Source organism: Bemisia tabaci, chromosome 8 (assembly GCF_918797505.1).
Source record: "Bemisia tabaci chromosome 8, PGI_BMITA_v3".
Lineage (NCBI taxonomy): Eukaryota > Metazoa > Arthropoda > Insecta > Hemiptera > Aleyrodidae > Bemisia > Bemisia tabaci.
The window spans coordinates 8,670,236-8,686,772 of record NC_092800.1 but is presented as its reverse complement, the minus strand read 5'-3'; the positions used below and the strand labels follow the sequence as shown (position 1 = coordinate 8,686,772).

Here is a 16,537-nt window from a genome sequence, read left to right as displayed (position 1 = left end):
GAGGGAGTCTCTATTGGAAAAGATAGAACTTGTTCCATCTGTGTAGCCGCATTTTCATCCCAAATCCTCAAAAATTCAGGAAAATTTAAGATGTTTAAAGTGTTCGGAGGAGGCGAATTTTTTTTAATAAAGGCATGTGGCAAAATTTAAAAAATTCCTCTAAATTACCCTGAATTTAATCAAAATATACTGATCTAAATTACCCGGAGAGATGACAATTTTAAAATTCTCGTGAGAGGAGGAAGTTCGCTCCTTTGCCTTTCCCAAATATCGTACCTAGGAAGGCTGGAAATTGTATCATGACTTCTGGAATTTTCTTGTTTTGTTGAATCTTCAGCACTCACAGTCTCTAATGGAGTAAATTAAAATCAATGACGTCATTTTTAATAAAACCCACCGACGGAAATATCGCAGATCGACAACGAGGCTATGCAATGAGGGCTTTCCTAATGACAACGCTTCAATGCAACAATTCGTGCTTAAGGGATGTCCGACACCTCCCGATAATAGCAAACGCTACAACCACTACATCACAGGAGGCCTACAAGATTCCAAGTTGATCAACCGATGCAAACGTGTTAATTACTTCCGGAAGAATCCAAGGTGGAGGAAATCATAGGTTGGACTACCGCAACGGATGACATCATACACCGTGTGCTTCGACGGGCGATATCTCTGTCAATATTGGACGTGGAAACTACACCTTCGAATGGCCTTCATTATATTTTGATAATTCATAAGCTTCGGTCATCAAAACGCAATTCGGGGACTGGCACAAGTGTCCTGTTGTAAGGCAGGTTCCCCCTCGACACATTCCTCATACTAACTAACCTCTTGGGTTTAGGATAGAGAGGTGGCACACTTCGAACTCATAAATTAATGAGGCCTGGATAGGTTTGGCACTTACCACCTATTAAACATCATCGCATCGTTCGACAAGAGATAACGCGCGTTGTCGAGTTCGCGAGTTAACGCGGAGCGGACAGGTTTGTCCACTCAACCCCCAACCCCCTCCCCTAATTAAGGGGCCAGTGTCTCAGGAAACGTCGTTAAACTAATATGCTCTTCAGCGGAGACCCCTGTTAGTGTGGAGGGTCATCTATCGATCGGTAGCGAGGCGTGATTGATCGACTATCGATACTTCCCCATTTGCAGCTGTGGTAAAGAATCGATTATTAAGGTATACCCCGTTCATCGATACTTCCCCATTTGCAGCTGTGGTAAAGAATCGATTATTAAGGTATACCCTGTTTATCGAGATACTTTTCCTTTGAAGCTATGGTAAAGAATCGATTATTAAAGTATACCCTGTTTGTCGATACTTTTCCATTTGAAGCTGTGGTAAAGAATCGATTATTAAGGTATACCCTGTTTATCGATACTTCCCCATTTGAAGGTGTGGTAAGGAATCGATTATTAAGGTATACCCTGTTTATCGATACTTCTCCATTTGAAGGCGTGGTAAAGAATCGATTATTAAGGTATACCCTGTTTATCGATCCTTTTCCATAGGTTTGAACGGCAGATCAATCGACACATCGCAGAGCACCATGCCACTGCTATCGATCGGTTTGATGGAGTGGCCCGCAGGTAACGCTCGCGGATCCACTACAATTCGGAGTTCAAACAAAAGCAGAGCTAGTCCATCAACGGTGCCCCCCTCTGCCCCCTCCTGCCCCCCTATCCCGCGGCCCCCGTTCAAATAGGCACCTTTAATGACGCACAATTGGACGTGTTTATGCTAAAAGGAACTATGTCTCATGTAAACCCTATGCACATAGTTCCTTTCGGCGTAAATACGTCCGATTGGGGCTGGGCAGTATGGGTACGTCCAATGCGGGGCAATACGTCTGCAGCTCATTGATTTGGCAGCCACAGACCTGGCGTTGCCGGTTCAGACCGCGTTTAGCAGAAAGGAACCAAGCCACATCAGCTATTGCCAACTGGACTATTTCTATCAAACAGAACTATGTGGAGGTGGAAAAGATGACTGCCGTGATAGCGAAGAGAGCCGTAAGTGCAAAATTTTCGAAATCGAGTTTTCTTCAAAATTCGTCTAAACTCTTTTCGATGAAATTACTGAGACAACTAAAACAGCAAAATTCATCCTAATTTAATGAAAACGAGACGTATGAAAAAGCCGTAAGTGCATGAGAGCCAATAAAAACAGTGCTTCCCAGTAAGGTGCCGCCCTCTTCTGCCGATTTCTAACCTGAAAATGTGTTTGTTGTGCGTCCAAAACGCAACCACGAAAACATGCAGAAGATAGCACTTACGGCTGTCTTGCCTAACAATAACTTAGCATGAAAATGAAAAATACCCTTTTTATGTAATGGAAATAAAATCAGTCGATTTTTAATCATCAATACGATTTCTAGGAGTCTTCCGGACGATTAGTGGCAGTTTGACAAAGAACGGAGGCTTCTTCCAATAAAATGTTCTTGTCAGAGGCTCCGTTTCCTCAAAATTTCATTTTTGCACTTACGGCTCTCTTCGCTATCACGGCAGAACTAGACGTATTTCTATCAAACAGAACTATGTGGAGGTGGAAAAGATGAGGTGTGCTCGTTAATGCTCGGGCGATAAGAATGAATGGGAAATATAAAGCGCCAGTGACGTCTAACGTTGCCGTCGCCGCGCCTTGTCCTTAACTCATGAGCCCTGTCCACAAGGCTCTAGATACATGCCCACGGCTCATACACTGAGCACATGGTTCCGTTTGACAGAATGTAAAATCCCGCTTTTCCAATAGACCACTAGACACGGTACGAATTTATAAGCATTCTGATACATGTTTCTTAACCAAAATTTCACGTAGAACACGATTCTCACATTGAAAATTACTGAAATCAACTCCTAACTAAGATATTAACGTTTTAATTTTACATTGGTTACGGGAAATATGAATTGCCCGGTCACAAGAGTCACAATACCCAACGTGAGTCGAATCGCGCACTACTACGGTTTTGGCAGGCTTCTCAATCAAATCACTGTTCATTTCCCACCCTTTTTTGTTCTAAGTGTGAACAATTTGCTATAGCTGAGCCAAAGCGTCAAGATTGAGGTTGACATATTTTCGTATCGAAGAGACTGTCATGGTAACGATTAGTGTGAGATTTGACTCACATAGACAAGAATTCGCGGTCAGGAAACATTAAATATCTTGTTTACGAGTTAATTTCAGCAGTTTTCGTTGCTGGACTCGAGTTCTGCGTGAAATTTTGGTTGCGAAACATGTATCAGAGTGCTTAACTTCGTACCTTGTCTAGTGGCCCATTCAGCAAACGGAACTGTGAGCCAACTCTATGCGGGGCTCATGAGCCGTGGGCATGTATCTAGAGCCTTGTGGACAGGGCTCATGAGTTAAGGACAAGGCGCGGCGAGCACGGCGACGGTAAAGTCACTGGCGCTTTATATACCCATTCATTCTTACGGCCCGAGCATTAACGAGCACACCTCATCTTTCTCACCTGCGCATAGTTCTGTTTGATAGAAATACGTCCAAACCTAACTGGGCAATTTAATTTTTTGCGAGATAACGTTTGTGCGGATTCCTTCCGGCAGCTACGTAAACGTATTTTTCTCATCCAATCAGCGAGATGCGAGTGAGCTAGTTTCCGCTGTGTCAAACAAGCGTTAACGGCGGAACGCATCGTTTCGCGCTGACGTGCTTCGGACGTTTCTGGTCGTGTCTTCGACGCCCCCACGCGTCAAAACGCGGTTCCTCCCTCGTTCACGCGAGTGTTTACAATCGCTCAGTGCAGCCCCTGCTGCCAGGTGGCCGTGTACTACGTTGACGTCATTCCGGATCGGCGGATTTCCCGCGTAAACCTGGCAGCGTCGCGACGTGACACACCTACCGGAGGACGGAAACTAATGAAACCTGACCGATGTTTTCGTTGGGAATTAGAATTTTTTATTAGGCAAAGTGGAGTTTGCTGGGTTTTGCCGCTTGTTGTTATCAGCTTGTAACATGCACGAAAACGCACGCTTTCACCCTAGGGGCTTTATTTTATGAGGGAAGACTTAAGGTTTGAGGAAAGGAGAAGTGGTAGCGGTCACTTAATTTCTGGCTCTTTACGTGACGGGTACTAAAAAATGGCTTTCAAAAAATATAAAGAAAAAAAATGAGCTGAGTATAAATTATTGAGAAGTGCACCTTTAAGCGCAAACGACACCGAAAATATACCAAAATTTAACCCTTTAAGAGCGTGGAGAATTTGCAGGCGTCTATTTGATGAATTTCGTGCTTAATAGGAAACTCCGGAGTAAACTGAACACGAGGATATCCTAGTTCATAGATTGAGCAATTACACAGGAAAAAGTGTGTCAGGGGTTATCCCCTAAAATTGTGGCACAACCCCAATTTGTTGGATGATATGGACATATCTAATTAATTGTGGTAGCACCGCAACTCAAGTTAGAATAGTACCGCAACATTTGGGTTGGTTACCTAATTCATCGGGGTACTGCCATAATTAATTGGGGTACTACCATAATTAATTTGAGTGCTACCATAATTAATTGGGGTACTACCACAATTAATTAGAAATGTCCATATCACCCAACATCCTCGTGCTTTTTTTCCGTGTATTGGAGGAAATGTAACAAAATAACCAAATCTGCTAAAAAGCACGTGTTTAAATGGGAAATGCCGCCAATGGGCGTCACAAGGCGGTGCGTTTTCTCACTTTTAAATCTATCTTTATACTATTTCTCAGATTAGAAAAATGATAAAAAAAAAAAAAAAAAAAATACATCGAAATCAGCTCTTTAAGCACTCCCAGATGAAGCAATATTGAAAAAAATAAAAGGAAGTGAAAAATGCCTGGATGCAACTATTCAAACTCTACGGACGTCCGTGTTGCATGCTTCGAAAATGAAGGCGTTTTGGTTTTCTTAAACACTGAAAGCTCGTTTTCCTCCCAGGTGAAGCGGTAAAAAGTGAATGAAAAATGGAAACTCACCAACTTCCCTATTCCGGAGATCACTGCCCGATAAATTGAACACATTATCCTGGTAACCGTTGTCGTTCAAGTAAGTAGTTTCTATTTCTACTGAGAATTTTTCTAGGAACGGGCAGCTGAAGCGCGTCTTCGTGTACGGGTACGCATTCCACGCTTCCTCCTCTGTGATGAGGGAGTTCTTCGGGAGCAGACTTTTCAGCCATCCTGAAAACAGAGGAGACAGATTGTTGGAGGTGACGCTTCCTGACAACTGAACTGCATTTTGCAATTGGACGTATTTCTACCAAACAGACCTATGTGGCGATGAGAAATGTGGGGTGTGCTCTAGAAATCTGGATAAGAAGCAATGTAAAAGTGGGCGTGGTTCCTTTTGAAGAATTGGAAAAGCGGGATATTGCATTCTATCAAAGAGACCTATGTGCAGCTGAGTGCGGAACTCATGAGCCGCGGGCATGGCAAGAGAGCCTTGTGGACAGGGCTCATGAGTTAAAGACCACGCTGCCGGGCATCGTTGCTCCCGTCATCGTCGCTGACGTCACTGGTGCTTGATTATTATCATTCACTCTTACGCAAAGAGACTAACGAGCACACCCCATATTTCTCACTTCCACATAGGTCTGTTTGGTAGAAATACGTCCAATTTGGAACTATAAATTCTGGATTATCTGAAAAAACACGTATGTGCATAGGGAAACTATTGGAACATACGTTGTTTTTAAACCGGACCAGACTTTATAGTTCCAAATTGCAAAATGCAGTCCAACTATGCGGCCGTGCTAAAGAAGAACGCCGTATGAGCCTTCAGACGTTGCCAAGTTTCCTTCGATAAATATCGAATTTACAGGGAAAATTGTGAATATTTTTCTCCAAAATTTTCAGACGATTTCGTACGTAATTGAATCTAATATATCTGAAAATTTTAAAGGAAAATAAGCATGAATGTCGTCAAAAATACATGTTTTATCGAGGGAAATTCAGCAATTCTCGAATGTTCATACGGCGTTCTTCCTTAGTACGGTAATATGCTGTCGTGCTAAGGAAAAATGCCGTTTGAACATTCGAGTGTTGCCAAATTTACCTCGATAAAATGTTAATCTTGGAGGAAAGTTATGAATAGTTTTCCTTTGAAGTTTCAGAATCGGTAGGTGAAATTGCGAACAAAATTATTTGAAAAATTGGGAAAAAATAATATCATAATGTTAATTTGTCAAATTAACGTTAGAATACAAACAAATTTAATCTTTAACTATACAGTTAAGAGACAAGTAACTAAACTAAAGTATGTCAATTACACTAATAACATGATTAAATTAGTTATCTTTGTCTTTATTATTGAAAATTCTTAAGTTTACCAGGAAATTCGCATTTTATCAATGGAAATTTGGCAACGCCTGAAGGTTCATACGGCGTTTTTCCTTAGCACGGCAGTATGGACGGTGAAACTGCAACATCGTTGCGGAATAGTGATTTTCCACATTTAAACACGGGTGAATATATTCACAATTTATCGCACAACGTGGCGACCTTAAAATGCAAAAACGCGTATATTGTTCGCGGTATTTCTACTCTCATTTTATTTGATCTAAGAGGAATCTACCAACCCTGGTAAAAATTGGCAGTAGAATCTATGTTCCAAAATACCATAGACCTATACAGCCGGCTGTAAGATTTCCAGTAGCTTCTATAGCCGGCTACACAACTTCTTATAGCCTTTTATAGCCGATGGCGATTAAGCAACAGCCAGGCGATAAAGTGTATGCTAAACGTTACTAATTACGGATGCTAGGACTTAGTGAGTTTTTGGAATACTGCTCTCTTTTTGGGCCGTAGTATCTTGATTTATTTTGCGAGGAAAGCTCCGTACTTTTGATGGATGCCTGCCATTACTAATATATTAGAGCGCCTTCAGTTTCGTATGATACTGTGCAATACCTCTGGTGTGAAATAGTTGCTTCAAGCGCCGTGGCAGGCGGGCAGCCAGCGCGAAGCGCGCATTGGCGCCTACAAACCTAACATGGATACTTCACGCATTGCGCAATGCGTGAAGTATCCCTGTTAGGTTTGTAGGCGCCAGTGCGTCGCCGCTCCGCTTTGTGTTAGGCTCTAATATTTAATCTAGCGGAATCAGCGTTATTCAACTCATGATTTTAAAATGTTTGCACATCCTGTATGGATTATTCTCATTTTAATTGATGAAAAAAATATGTATTAAAGGAAAATATAATGTGTGTTTTGTAATATTAAGGTGGTTCCGTATCAAACTTAATGATTTCCAAAGCACACGAATGTTTACACAATTTCTCATAACCTTTTATAATCGATGGCGAAAAAGCAACAGCCAGGCGAAAAAGTGTAAAGCCCAGCGATAGGAACTATAGCCCGGCTGCATAATTTTTTATCACTTCGTAAAGCCCGGCCTTATGATTTTCCCCGCATTCTACAGCCAGCTATATGATTTTCTGTAGCCTTCTTTAGCCGGCTATAAGAATTCCTTGACGTTGGGGTTAGTGCTAAATCTGTAGTATCACGAACCGCGTTTTTCAGTTTAATCGTCGGCATACGCTGGTATACCGTCAGTCAATAAAGTTACTGGATAGGCTGTGCGGAGGAAAATCTCTATTTGAGTTTTGAAGAACTTATATTTTTTGCAAAGAAATTAATTTTAAAACGAACGAAATTCTTAATAAATCAAATGGAAGTCTTTTTTAAACAAACGGAAGAGGAAAATCCCTTAATTTCTCGAAATACGCTGTAAAAATCCTTCAATATAATTATACCTGAATTCCTCGATTTTCTTCAACTAAATGTGGCCAAAATCCGAGAAACTTACGGGGAAAATACATGATTATCAAAACTAAAAAATGTGTACATTTAATCTAACAATATGCGGTCACTGAACATGTTTGAGAAAATCGCACCACAGCGCCACGATACAGTCATTTAATTATAGGAGTTTGGAAGTTCCATAATCACGTTGAAAGCTTCAAACAAAAGTTATAGTTCAGACATGATGAAAAGCAAAAAAAGGAAATACGAACAGACTAAAATAAGTATTAAATATACAACAGTTTCATGAAAAATAACCTTCTTGTTGTTATGGACCTAATGAGAAAACCATTGCGTACCTATCCGTCGGGAACGGTGTAAGAGCCAACAAGTTCACTTTTTGGCGGACGTTAAAAAGCTTTTTCCGTTGACATAACGGTCACAGATCGCAGGTACGGTCATTTTCTGGTCTGGTGCTGAGGAAAAGTGAACACTTGGCCAACCCGTGCCGTTGTGTCTGAGCGTATATTCATGGGATCACCGACCCGAGTTGACGTTGTTTCCGCGTGTTCTAAAAACACACGTAGCATGAGGCAAAGAATTCCGGACCCTTATAGGACCGCCCTCAAAAAACAGTACTATTTCCAGACTTTCCGGATTTTCCGAAAAAATAGACACCCTGACTTTCACCACTCAAACCCCCGATTCCTCATGTCAGATTTCCTTCGATTTTTCTTGGCTTGGCAAAGGGAGATACCTGCCTAAAAAAGGCACATTTTTCAGAGTTTTCTATAATTTTCTTGCTTTTACCGAAAAAATTCCGTCATTAGTCAAAATTTCCTGATTCTCCACAGACATCACGAACAGCTTTCCTGACTCATAACGCCTGAATTCCTACATTTTTTCGGTCTACGGACGCTAGCATTCCCGTAAACAGAGAGAATAAAATTAATTTTACCATAGCCAGATCACAACCCCTATCAATCCCTCTTGAGTCACCCCCCCCCAAAAAAAAGTCCCCGACTGCAACCAAAAATTTCTGTCTTTCCCAAATTATTTAAATACCCTGAATTTTCCCACCGGTGTGGTTTCATGCTCACAACCTTGTTTTAAAACCACCGCAAACAAAATGCAAAATTTCATACGGTCCCGGGCATATTCCTCCAAAATTCAAGTCCGCGGGACAGGGAAAAAGTATCCGCATAAATTTATGCATTTCATACAGCCACTGCGCCGCGGAGTTATGCATTTATGCAAACCTCCGCCGGTAACCGCGGAGCGCTGTTGCCGTTCCTCGCCGAAAAACGCGTTTTCCATCGAGCTAAAAATCTAATTCCGCGCTCAGAGCGGCAACAGTCCCGTCAAACCGTCAGCTTACGCTCTCTACTGTTTGTTTTGATTTTTCGCCCGTGTTTGTCTTTTGTTTCGCCGCCCCCCCCCCCCCCTCCGTCGCGGATATCCTTACGCTCTGTGGCGGCCTTTTCTGTTTTAGCGTGCGAAGCTGTGTTATTCTGCCGTGCTAAGGAAAAACGCCGTATGAACATTCGAGAGTTGCCAAATATCATTCGATAAAATGTTTATTTTTGAGGAAAGTTAGGAATATTTTTCCTTGAATTTTTCAGGAACTTTAGGTGAGATTGCGAACAAAATTATCTGAAAAATTGGAGGAAAAATATTCATAAAATTTCCCGAAAATTCGTGATTTACTGGAGGCAATTCGGCAACGCCTGAAGGTTCATACGGCGTTTTTCCTTAGCACGGCAGTATTCCTGCTCTGGGCTCGGCTCCGTTTCGTCGCTTCGACGAAAGCACGTATCTTTTTCTTCACGTGAGCCTTGCGGAGTATGGGATTATACGGGCGGCAGGGATCGCATTTTGAGCAGATACGCGCTTTATGATAGCCGAGCGGTGGATTTGGACGAGACAAACCGCGCCAAATCTTTTTACCCGTTAACAATCTTTCCGCTTTCGCTGATCCGGCTTCATATCAGCCGACGTTGACTGCTGAAAGTTGAGAATAAATCAGCATTAATGCATGACAAACCGGAGCCGTAGCTTCTGCTCCACTTGCGAATTTATTACAGTTTTAACGCCTGCGGTAAATAAGAAAGAACGGATTTTATGAATGTTAATGAGTGGTGAATCTATTTGTTTTTCACGATTCGGAGAACTTTTAATTTCCAGGAAGATCCGCAAAAATTGATTTTCGCTCGGTGTAACATTTTCCTCTCTGCATCTGACTTTTTAGCCGATTTATAATTGGATCACATTCAGCAAAAAGGAAACTGCGCTATTAAAAGTGTTGTAAAAATGTTGCTTCTTCATAATTATCTAAAAAATCTCCCAGGATAGTAAATTTTTTTTGCTTCCCACCTGTGTTGTTCTCCCAATGTTAATGAGTGGTGAATCTATTTGTTTTTACTTTTAATTTCCAGGAGGATCCGCAAAAATTGATTTTCGCTTGGTGTAACGTTTTGCTCTCTGCATCTAACTTTTTAGCCGATTTATAATTGGCTCACATTTAGCAAAAAGGTTTCCTTTTTCCTGCGCTATTAAAAGTGTTGTAAAAATGTTGCTTCTTCGTAATTATCTAAAAAATCTCCCAGGATAGTAATTTTTTTTCGCTTCTCACCAAAAAAGTGTTAATTGAAAAGGCAAATAATTAGGTCAATTTTAATACTGTACATATATTAAGCGTTTTTTAAAAGAAAGAGGAAGTTGCACGATTTTGAAACCACTGTAATGGCGCTGGTTCCTTTTTGCTAAATGCGATCCGATTACACTTAAGTCTATATTCGCTGTAGAAATTGAAATCGAAGGTGGCAAAAATGACCTGTGAAGAATGTGGCAGTTGCGACAATCACGTATAATCATCTAGGGTTGAGTAAAAATTGTTAAATGAATTAGTTTTAATTTTTGGGGTAAGTTTTCCGGGAGAAAAGAGTTAATAAAATTGGAATTTTTCAAAGGGAAAAAGTCAAAAAAGTTCGGCTAGCTTTACCATATGGAGTAGAAGCTTATAGGAAAAGAGAGACAGCCATACATTCTGAAAATATGCTGATCAGATAAAGTCTTAGGAGGTCACATATTTGTTAAGAGTGAGATATTAGGAGACTTCCTGTGAAAGTTTTTTTTTTTTTTTTTCTGCTGGTTTTATGGCTTCGTGTCTAGCACCTTCAGCCAACTTTAGAGAATGTTTCATTGTCCGTAGACATCGAGCGATTTAGGCACATCCATGCTCCAGGCTTTTCCAATTTTCAGAGATTAGGGCCGAGAAGAATCTGTTTCAGCAGATCTACTCGTCAATTCCGTGAAAAGTAGATGCTACCACCGGGATTCAAACCCGGGACCTATGGACCTAGAGTTAGACGCGTTGACCAATAGGCCAACCTGGCCGGCTACCTTCCTATAAAAGTTGTAAAATGTTAGCACGGAGTTTTGTACTCTTGGACCAATGCCGCGGTGCATTGACTTAAGAGTGCAGTTTCTTGTCACCGGATTTAAGAGTCTTGAACTCTTGTTTCAAGCGGATTTTGCATTGATTCAAGCGGATTTTGCATTGAAACAAGAGTCCAGACTCTTAAACCCGGCGACAAGAAACTGCACTCTTGAACCAAGAGGTTTTTTTTTTACAAGTGTTGGGCTATCTGGGATAACTCATCGCAACGTGATTCTGTGAATACATCCGACGAAAAATCGTACGGTAAAAAGACAGATGAAGAGAGGAATAGGAAAACCCTTTCGACTCACCTGGAAGATGATTTCCTATGTGATACCTTTTGAGGGTATACTGTCCGTTCCCGCCGGGGCCGTTGTTGTAGGGTTCGTTGAGAAGGATCTCGACGCCACTACCGGTGCCTTTACTCTCCTCTCTACTTTTTTTCTGAAACAGAAAAAAGTCACAAATTATAATTCGGAACAATTCTGGAAGAAAAGTTTTGGAGGAAAAATTTTACAATTGATACAGCATAGTTATTTGAATTTCCGGCACTGAGGAAAAAATATTTTCTTGAATAATTTTGGGACAATAGAGAATTAGCAGGTGTCTTAAATTTTGTGAATTCCATGTTTAAAATGATACTGCTATAAAAACTGAGTAAGAGGATATCCTTGGTTTCTAAATTGCACAATTATTGGAGAAAATATGACAAAATAACCTAATCTGCTAAAATATATGCGTTTAAATGGATAATGCCGCCAGATGACGTCATAAGACGGCAAATTTTCTCACTTTTAAATCCATTTTCCTCCTAATTCCCATTTCAGGAAAAAATATGAAAAATACTGCGAAATTAGCTCATCAAGCACTCTCAGATGAAGCGATAAAATTTTTGAGTACAAATTATCCATTACTTTTACTCAATTTGTGATTCAGGGCTTGAAAAGTTCAATCTTGTTCGTGAGCCCATTGTCAATCTGAATCAAGGCTGTAACAACGTAAGGCTGTATAGTAGTGTATTAATTGTTTTTTGCCTTATAATTAGTTTACATTGATCAATATGCAAAAATAAAAACATTATTTGCACCATACGACCTATAACTTCCATTGGATCTGTGTTATAAATACTTGTTGTTAGTATCTTAAAGAGTTGATAGCTGAAAATTCCGTTGTGTGATTCGTTTTTTACGTAAGGCTTTAAAGAGGGAAAATATGACTTTTTTTCTAGTTCTAACTTGTCCAGTTGCCCATTTCAGGAACTTAAAATTGAAATTTGATTACACGCCTTGGAGACAAGTGCTCTTTTCCTACAGGTTCGATTTTTTTTTGTAAAAATCAGAACTAAACTTAACGAAAACTTCCTCAAATTGACCAAGCTTGATAAGCACACTGAAAAAAAAAAACAAATTGGATCTAGAGTCCAGACTCTTGAAAACATTGACAAGAAAAAATACTCTTGATTCAATCAGATTTAAGCTTAAATCAAAGGAAATCCGGTCAAATTAAGAAGCTGGGTTCTTGATTTGAGCTTAAATCCGATTGAATGAAGAGTATTTTTTCTTGTCAATGTTTTCAAGAGTCTGAACTCTAGATCCAAAGTGTTTTTTTTCAATGTAACAAAAAAAAAAGTGGACTGGCTTTAAAAATTGCAGCTGACAATCAATAATAATAACTTGAGTTCTGTAGAGGGGTGGAGTCGCTTGACACTCTCATCGGTAGGCACTCGAGTCAGTGACGAGGCGTGAACGATCGATTATCGATACTTCCCCATTTGAAGCTATAGTAAAGAATCGATTATCAAGATGTCCGTTGCGAACACCTTGTCTATCGATCCTTTTCCATAGGTTTAAATGGCAGATCGATCGATATATCGCAAACACGCCACGCTACTGCAGTTGAGAGTGTCGCTCAGTGACGAGGCGTGAACGATCGATTATCGATATTTCCCCATTTGAAGCTATAGTAAAGAATCGATTATTAAGGTGTCCGTTGCGAACACCTTGCCTATCGATCCTTTTCCATAGGTTCAAATGGCAGATCAATCGATATATCGCAAAACACGCCACGCTAATGCAGTTGAGGGTGTCGAAGCAAGCGAAGGGCTGAACATTCTCTCTCGACCGGCTCCGTGCGATCTGATCTCGGGGCTGTGTTGATTTTTTATTGCCCTCGTTTCGCCTAACGAGATTAGTCTCCACCCCAAGGTGGGAGACTTTGCGGAAGCCGTATGTGGCGCGCGACGAGCAAGTTGCAATTCCCTCGAGAAAATACTCCGTTTCCCGATGAATTTCACAGGCAGTTCCCTAATTTGGAAGCGAGTAGGCAGGTGTGCGCTGTATGATGACAGACGAGAAACTATTACGCGAAATATTTTGCACGCCCCAGGTATGTTAACATTGGTCTGGAGGCGCTTTCTAGTGTGGATTATTGTGAGTACACTGAAAAAAAATTCCCGGCGTTTTTACCAAGGTCCGTTGGTACCTTCACCATCTACTTTTTTTACCAGTTATTGGTAATTTTACCAAGACAGACTGGTAAACTTACCTAAAAACCGGTATTTTTACTGTTCTTTCCAGGTCAGAATACCACTTTTGTTGGTAATCAATTCCCGGTAACTTTGCCATTTTATCTCGGTAAGTCTACCACAGTCGATAAAATATATTGGCGTTTTTACCAAGGTCCAGTAAAATTACCGAGAAAGTTCAATAATTTTACCAATTCCATAAATGGTAATTTCACCAAGAAAAAACTGGGAACAAATAGAACCCCGAATTCTTGGTAATTTTACCCTTTTCTTAGTAAATACACCGAGATTTTTTTTTTTCAGTGTATAGTTAAGAATTTCCTCAGGTGATTCATACCTACTCCCAACAATTTTTGTCCTTTCTCCCCAAGCAGCATATTTCAAAGGAGAAATCGAGATATTTGGAACTTAACTCGCGATGTTTTCACGATTTTTTGGCGAAAAAATCGCTATTATCATCAACATCTGAGCGATTATCCTCGATCTTGTTGTTATTTTATCTCTATATCGCGTTCGAAAAAATAGACACTTCACCTCAATTTATCACGAATTTTCGTTCGATAATATTGCGATAGATTGCTGGCAATAAAATCGCGATTTTATTGCAAATTATGTGATGGAATCGCAATTTTTCATCGGACCATATTGCCATAAATCGACGTCCCAATCGTCAAATTCCAAGTTATCGCAATCACAATTGCAGGCTCGGGGTGCACACTACTCGGAAATCGTGTGGACATCGTTAAGTCCGGCACCGAGACCAAGATATCACGAATTTTCAACGCTTAATTTACGCGCGCACTGTAGCGAATGCGCAATGCATGAAGTATTCCTACAGTCTTGTAGACGCTAAATGAGCGTTTCACGTCGACTAGCGAACGCACTGTTTTTGGCGCAATGCGTGAAGTATTCTAGCACTCTCGTAGGCGCTAATATGCTTTCGGCGCCGTCCGGCGACCGCAATGGGTTTGGCGCAATGCGTGAAGTATTCCCGCACTTTTGTCGGCGCGAATATGTTTTTCGCACCGACCAGCGACCGTACTGTGTTTGGCGCAATGTGTGAAGTATTCTTGCAATTATTGATTACTGCAATTTTTCGATGTTGTTTGATGAAATCGCAACTTATTGCAATTTTCTATCCGATAATATTGCAATAAATCGACGTCCATAGATCGCGATACATTTTACGATCAAATTGCAACTTATCACGAGCATTGTTACTTAGGCTACAGCTTCTGAAGGTTGGAGCACAAAAATTGTTGTCTGAGCAGTTCATGCCTCATATTGTTCAAGAAAAATTGTGCTTGGGAGATAGTGCAGGCGCCCAGCAAGGACGAAGTACAAAAATGAGCCAGCGTACATATACACAGAAAAGACTCAAATATTTCCAAAATACAGCCCTGCAAACAGGGTTATTTCCAGCTTCGAAGAGCTTGGCAGCCTTGGAAACCACCTGGCATAACCGAGATTAGCGAAACCATTGTATTTTTTTTTTCACTTTTATTTAATTCCTCTCACAAACCACCACACAACATGATCTCCCATTTCATCATTGTTCAGCGCTTAGATGTTTTTGATTTATGCACCAAAAGGAACAAGAAAAGCAGGATTTCATTACAGTCTCGTCTGGTAGCGTTACGCGACGCTCACTGGGTATAGCCGTGATGTCATTTTGAGCAGAATACTCTCGTAAATTATATGCCCTGTTCCATAATATAACAATTTAGAAACTTTAGTCGTTCATTTTGAAATATTTCGGGACTGGCTTAAAATATTTTACGTATAATAAAATATCAATTGAATTACGTACATTTAATTTGACGTCCTACAGCCTATAAGTTTCATACATGATCAGGGTTGCCGTTTTTTCAGTTTTGGAGTCCCCAAATAAAGTGGCAGCCCTGTCAATGTGTTTGCTCCCTATCTTTGCACAGAGAGTTTGTTTTGATGTAGAGGTGAACTCTCAGGATAGCGTGGGATATCCCCCCCCCCCCATTTTGGCCTCAACTTGAGAGCTTTTTTTGAGCTTGGGAGTTAATTTCAGAGAAAACCAGTGGCACCATCGTGTTTCTCGCGAACTTTTACACAGAAATCAGTAGTCAAATCGCAAATTCCTCACACATGCAACATCCCCATTCTTCAGTTCAAATAAAATGGGTTCCTGGAGTTTGAATTAAACCGACAGCTGTATTATCCAAATAAAATAATTGGTAAAAAACTTGCAACGTCGCAAAGTGAGGTATGAATGTTTTTACTTCGTCGTCGTTATGAGAAAATGTGTGAGTAATTGCACACGCGCTACAGAGTAAGTAATATCAGCGCGCGGCAATCGTGAACTTCTGCAGTCAAGTCGAAACAAATCATTGGAAGGCGCTTAGAGCAACTATTCCGCCTCGGAAGTATTGCACAGTATCAGTTGAAAATGAAGGCGCACTAACGTTCGTGAATTGACTGGTATCGTTTAACACTGTGTAGAGTCCTACTCTGCCGTGCTAAGGAAGAACGCCGTATGAACATTCGAGAGATGCCGAATTTCCCCCGAATATAACGAGTATTATCGAGGAAAGTGGTGCTTATTATTCCCTGAAATCTTCGGATATTTTAGGTAAAATTTCGTATAAAATTGTCTAAAATATTAAAAAAAAATAATCACGATTTACCCACTCCATTACCCAACACGTTGGGGTAGAGAAGTGGCGACATTGTGACCCATCCCGCGTCTGGCAGAAGACACACGCGTGCGAAATCCGGGCAGAGGGATGCTTCACTTTTACGCGACCACCAGACCAGGACATCAAGGCACGCGGTTGGATTCCCAGTGGAACCCAGAAGCCGCCCTAG

The 16,537-nt window shown here is 40.8% G+C and overlaps 1 protein-coding gene across 6 annotated transcripts in view; it reads right to left on the bottom strand.

Annotated features, from left to right (window-relative positions):
- Positions 1-16,537, bottom strand: part of rdgB (retinal degeneration B) — a 139,574-nt gene that overhangs the window by 33,598 nt on the left and 89,439 nt on the right. For all 6 annotated transcript variants that reach the window (XR_002010162.2, XM_072303767.1, XM_019060371.2 and 3 more), the window contains 2 exons: positions 11,484-11,616; positions 4,968-5,171 (listed from right to left, as the gene is read on the bottom strand). Coding sequence is in view for 5 of the 6 variants with exons in the window: in XM_072303767.1 (XP_072159868.1) it covers positions 4,968-5,171; positions 11,484-11,616 (337 nt within the window). In the remaining variant the exon portion in view is untranslated. The remainder of the gene's footprint in view (positions 1-4,967; positions 5,172-11,483; positions 11,617-16,537) is intronic.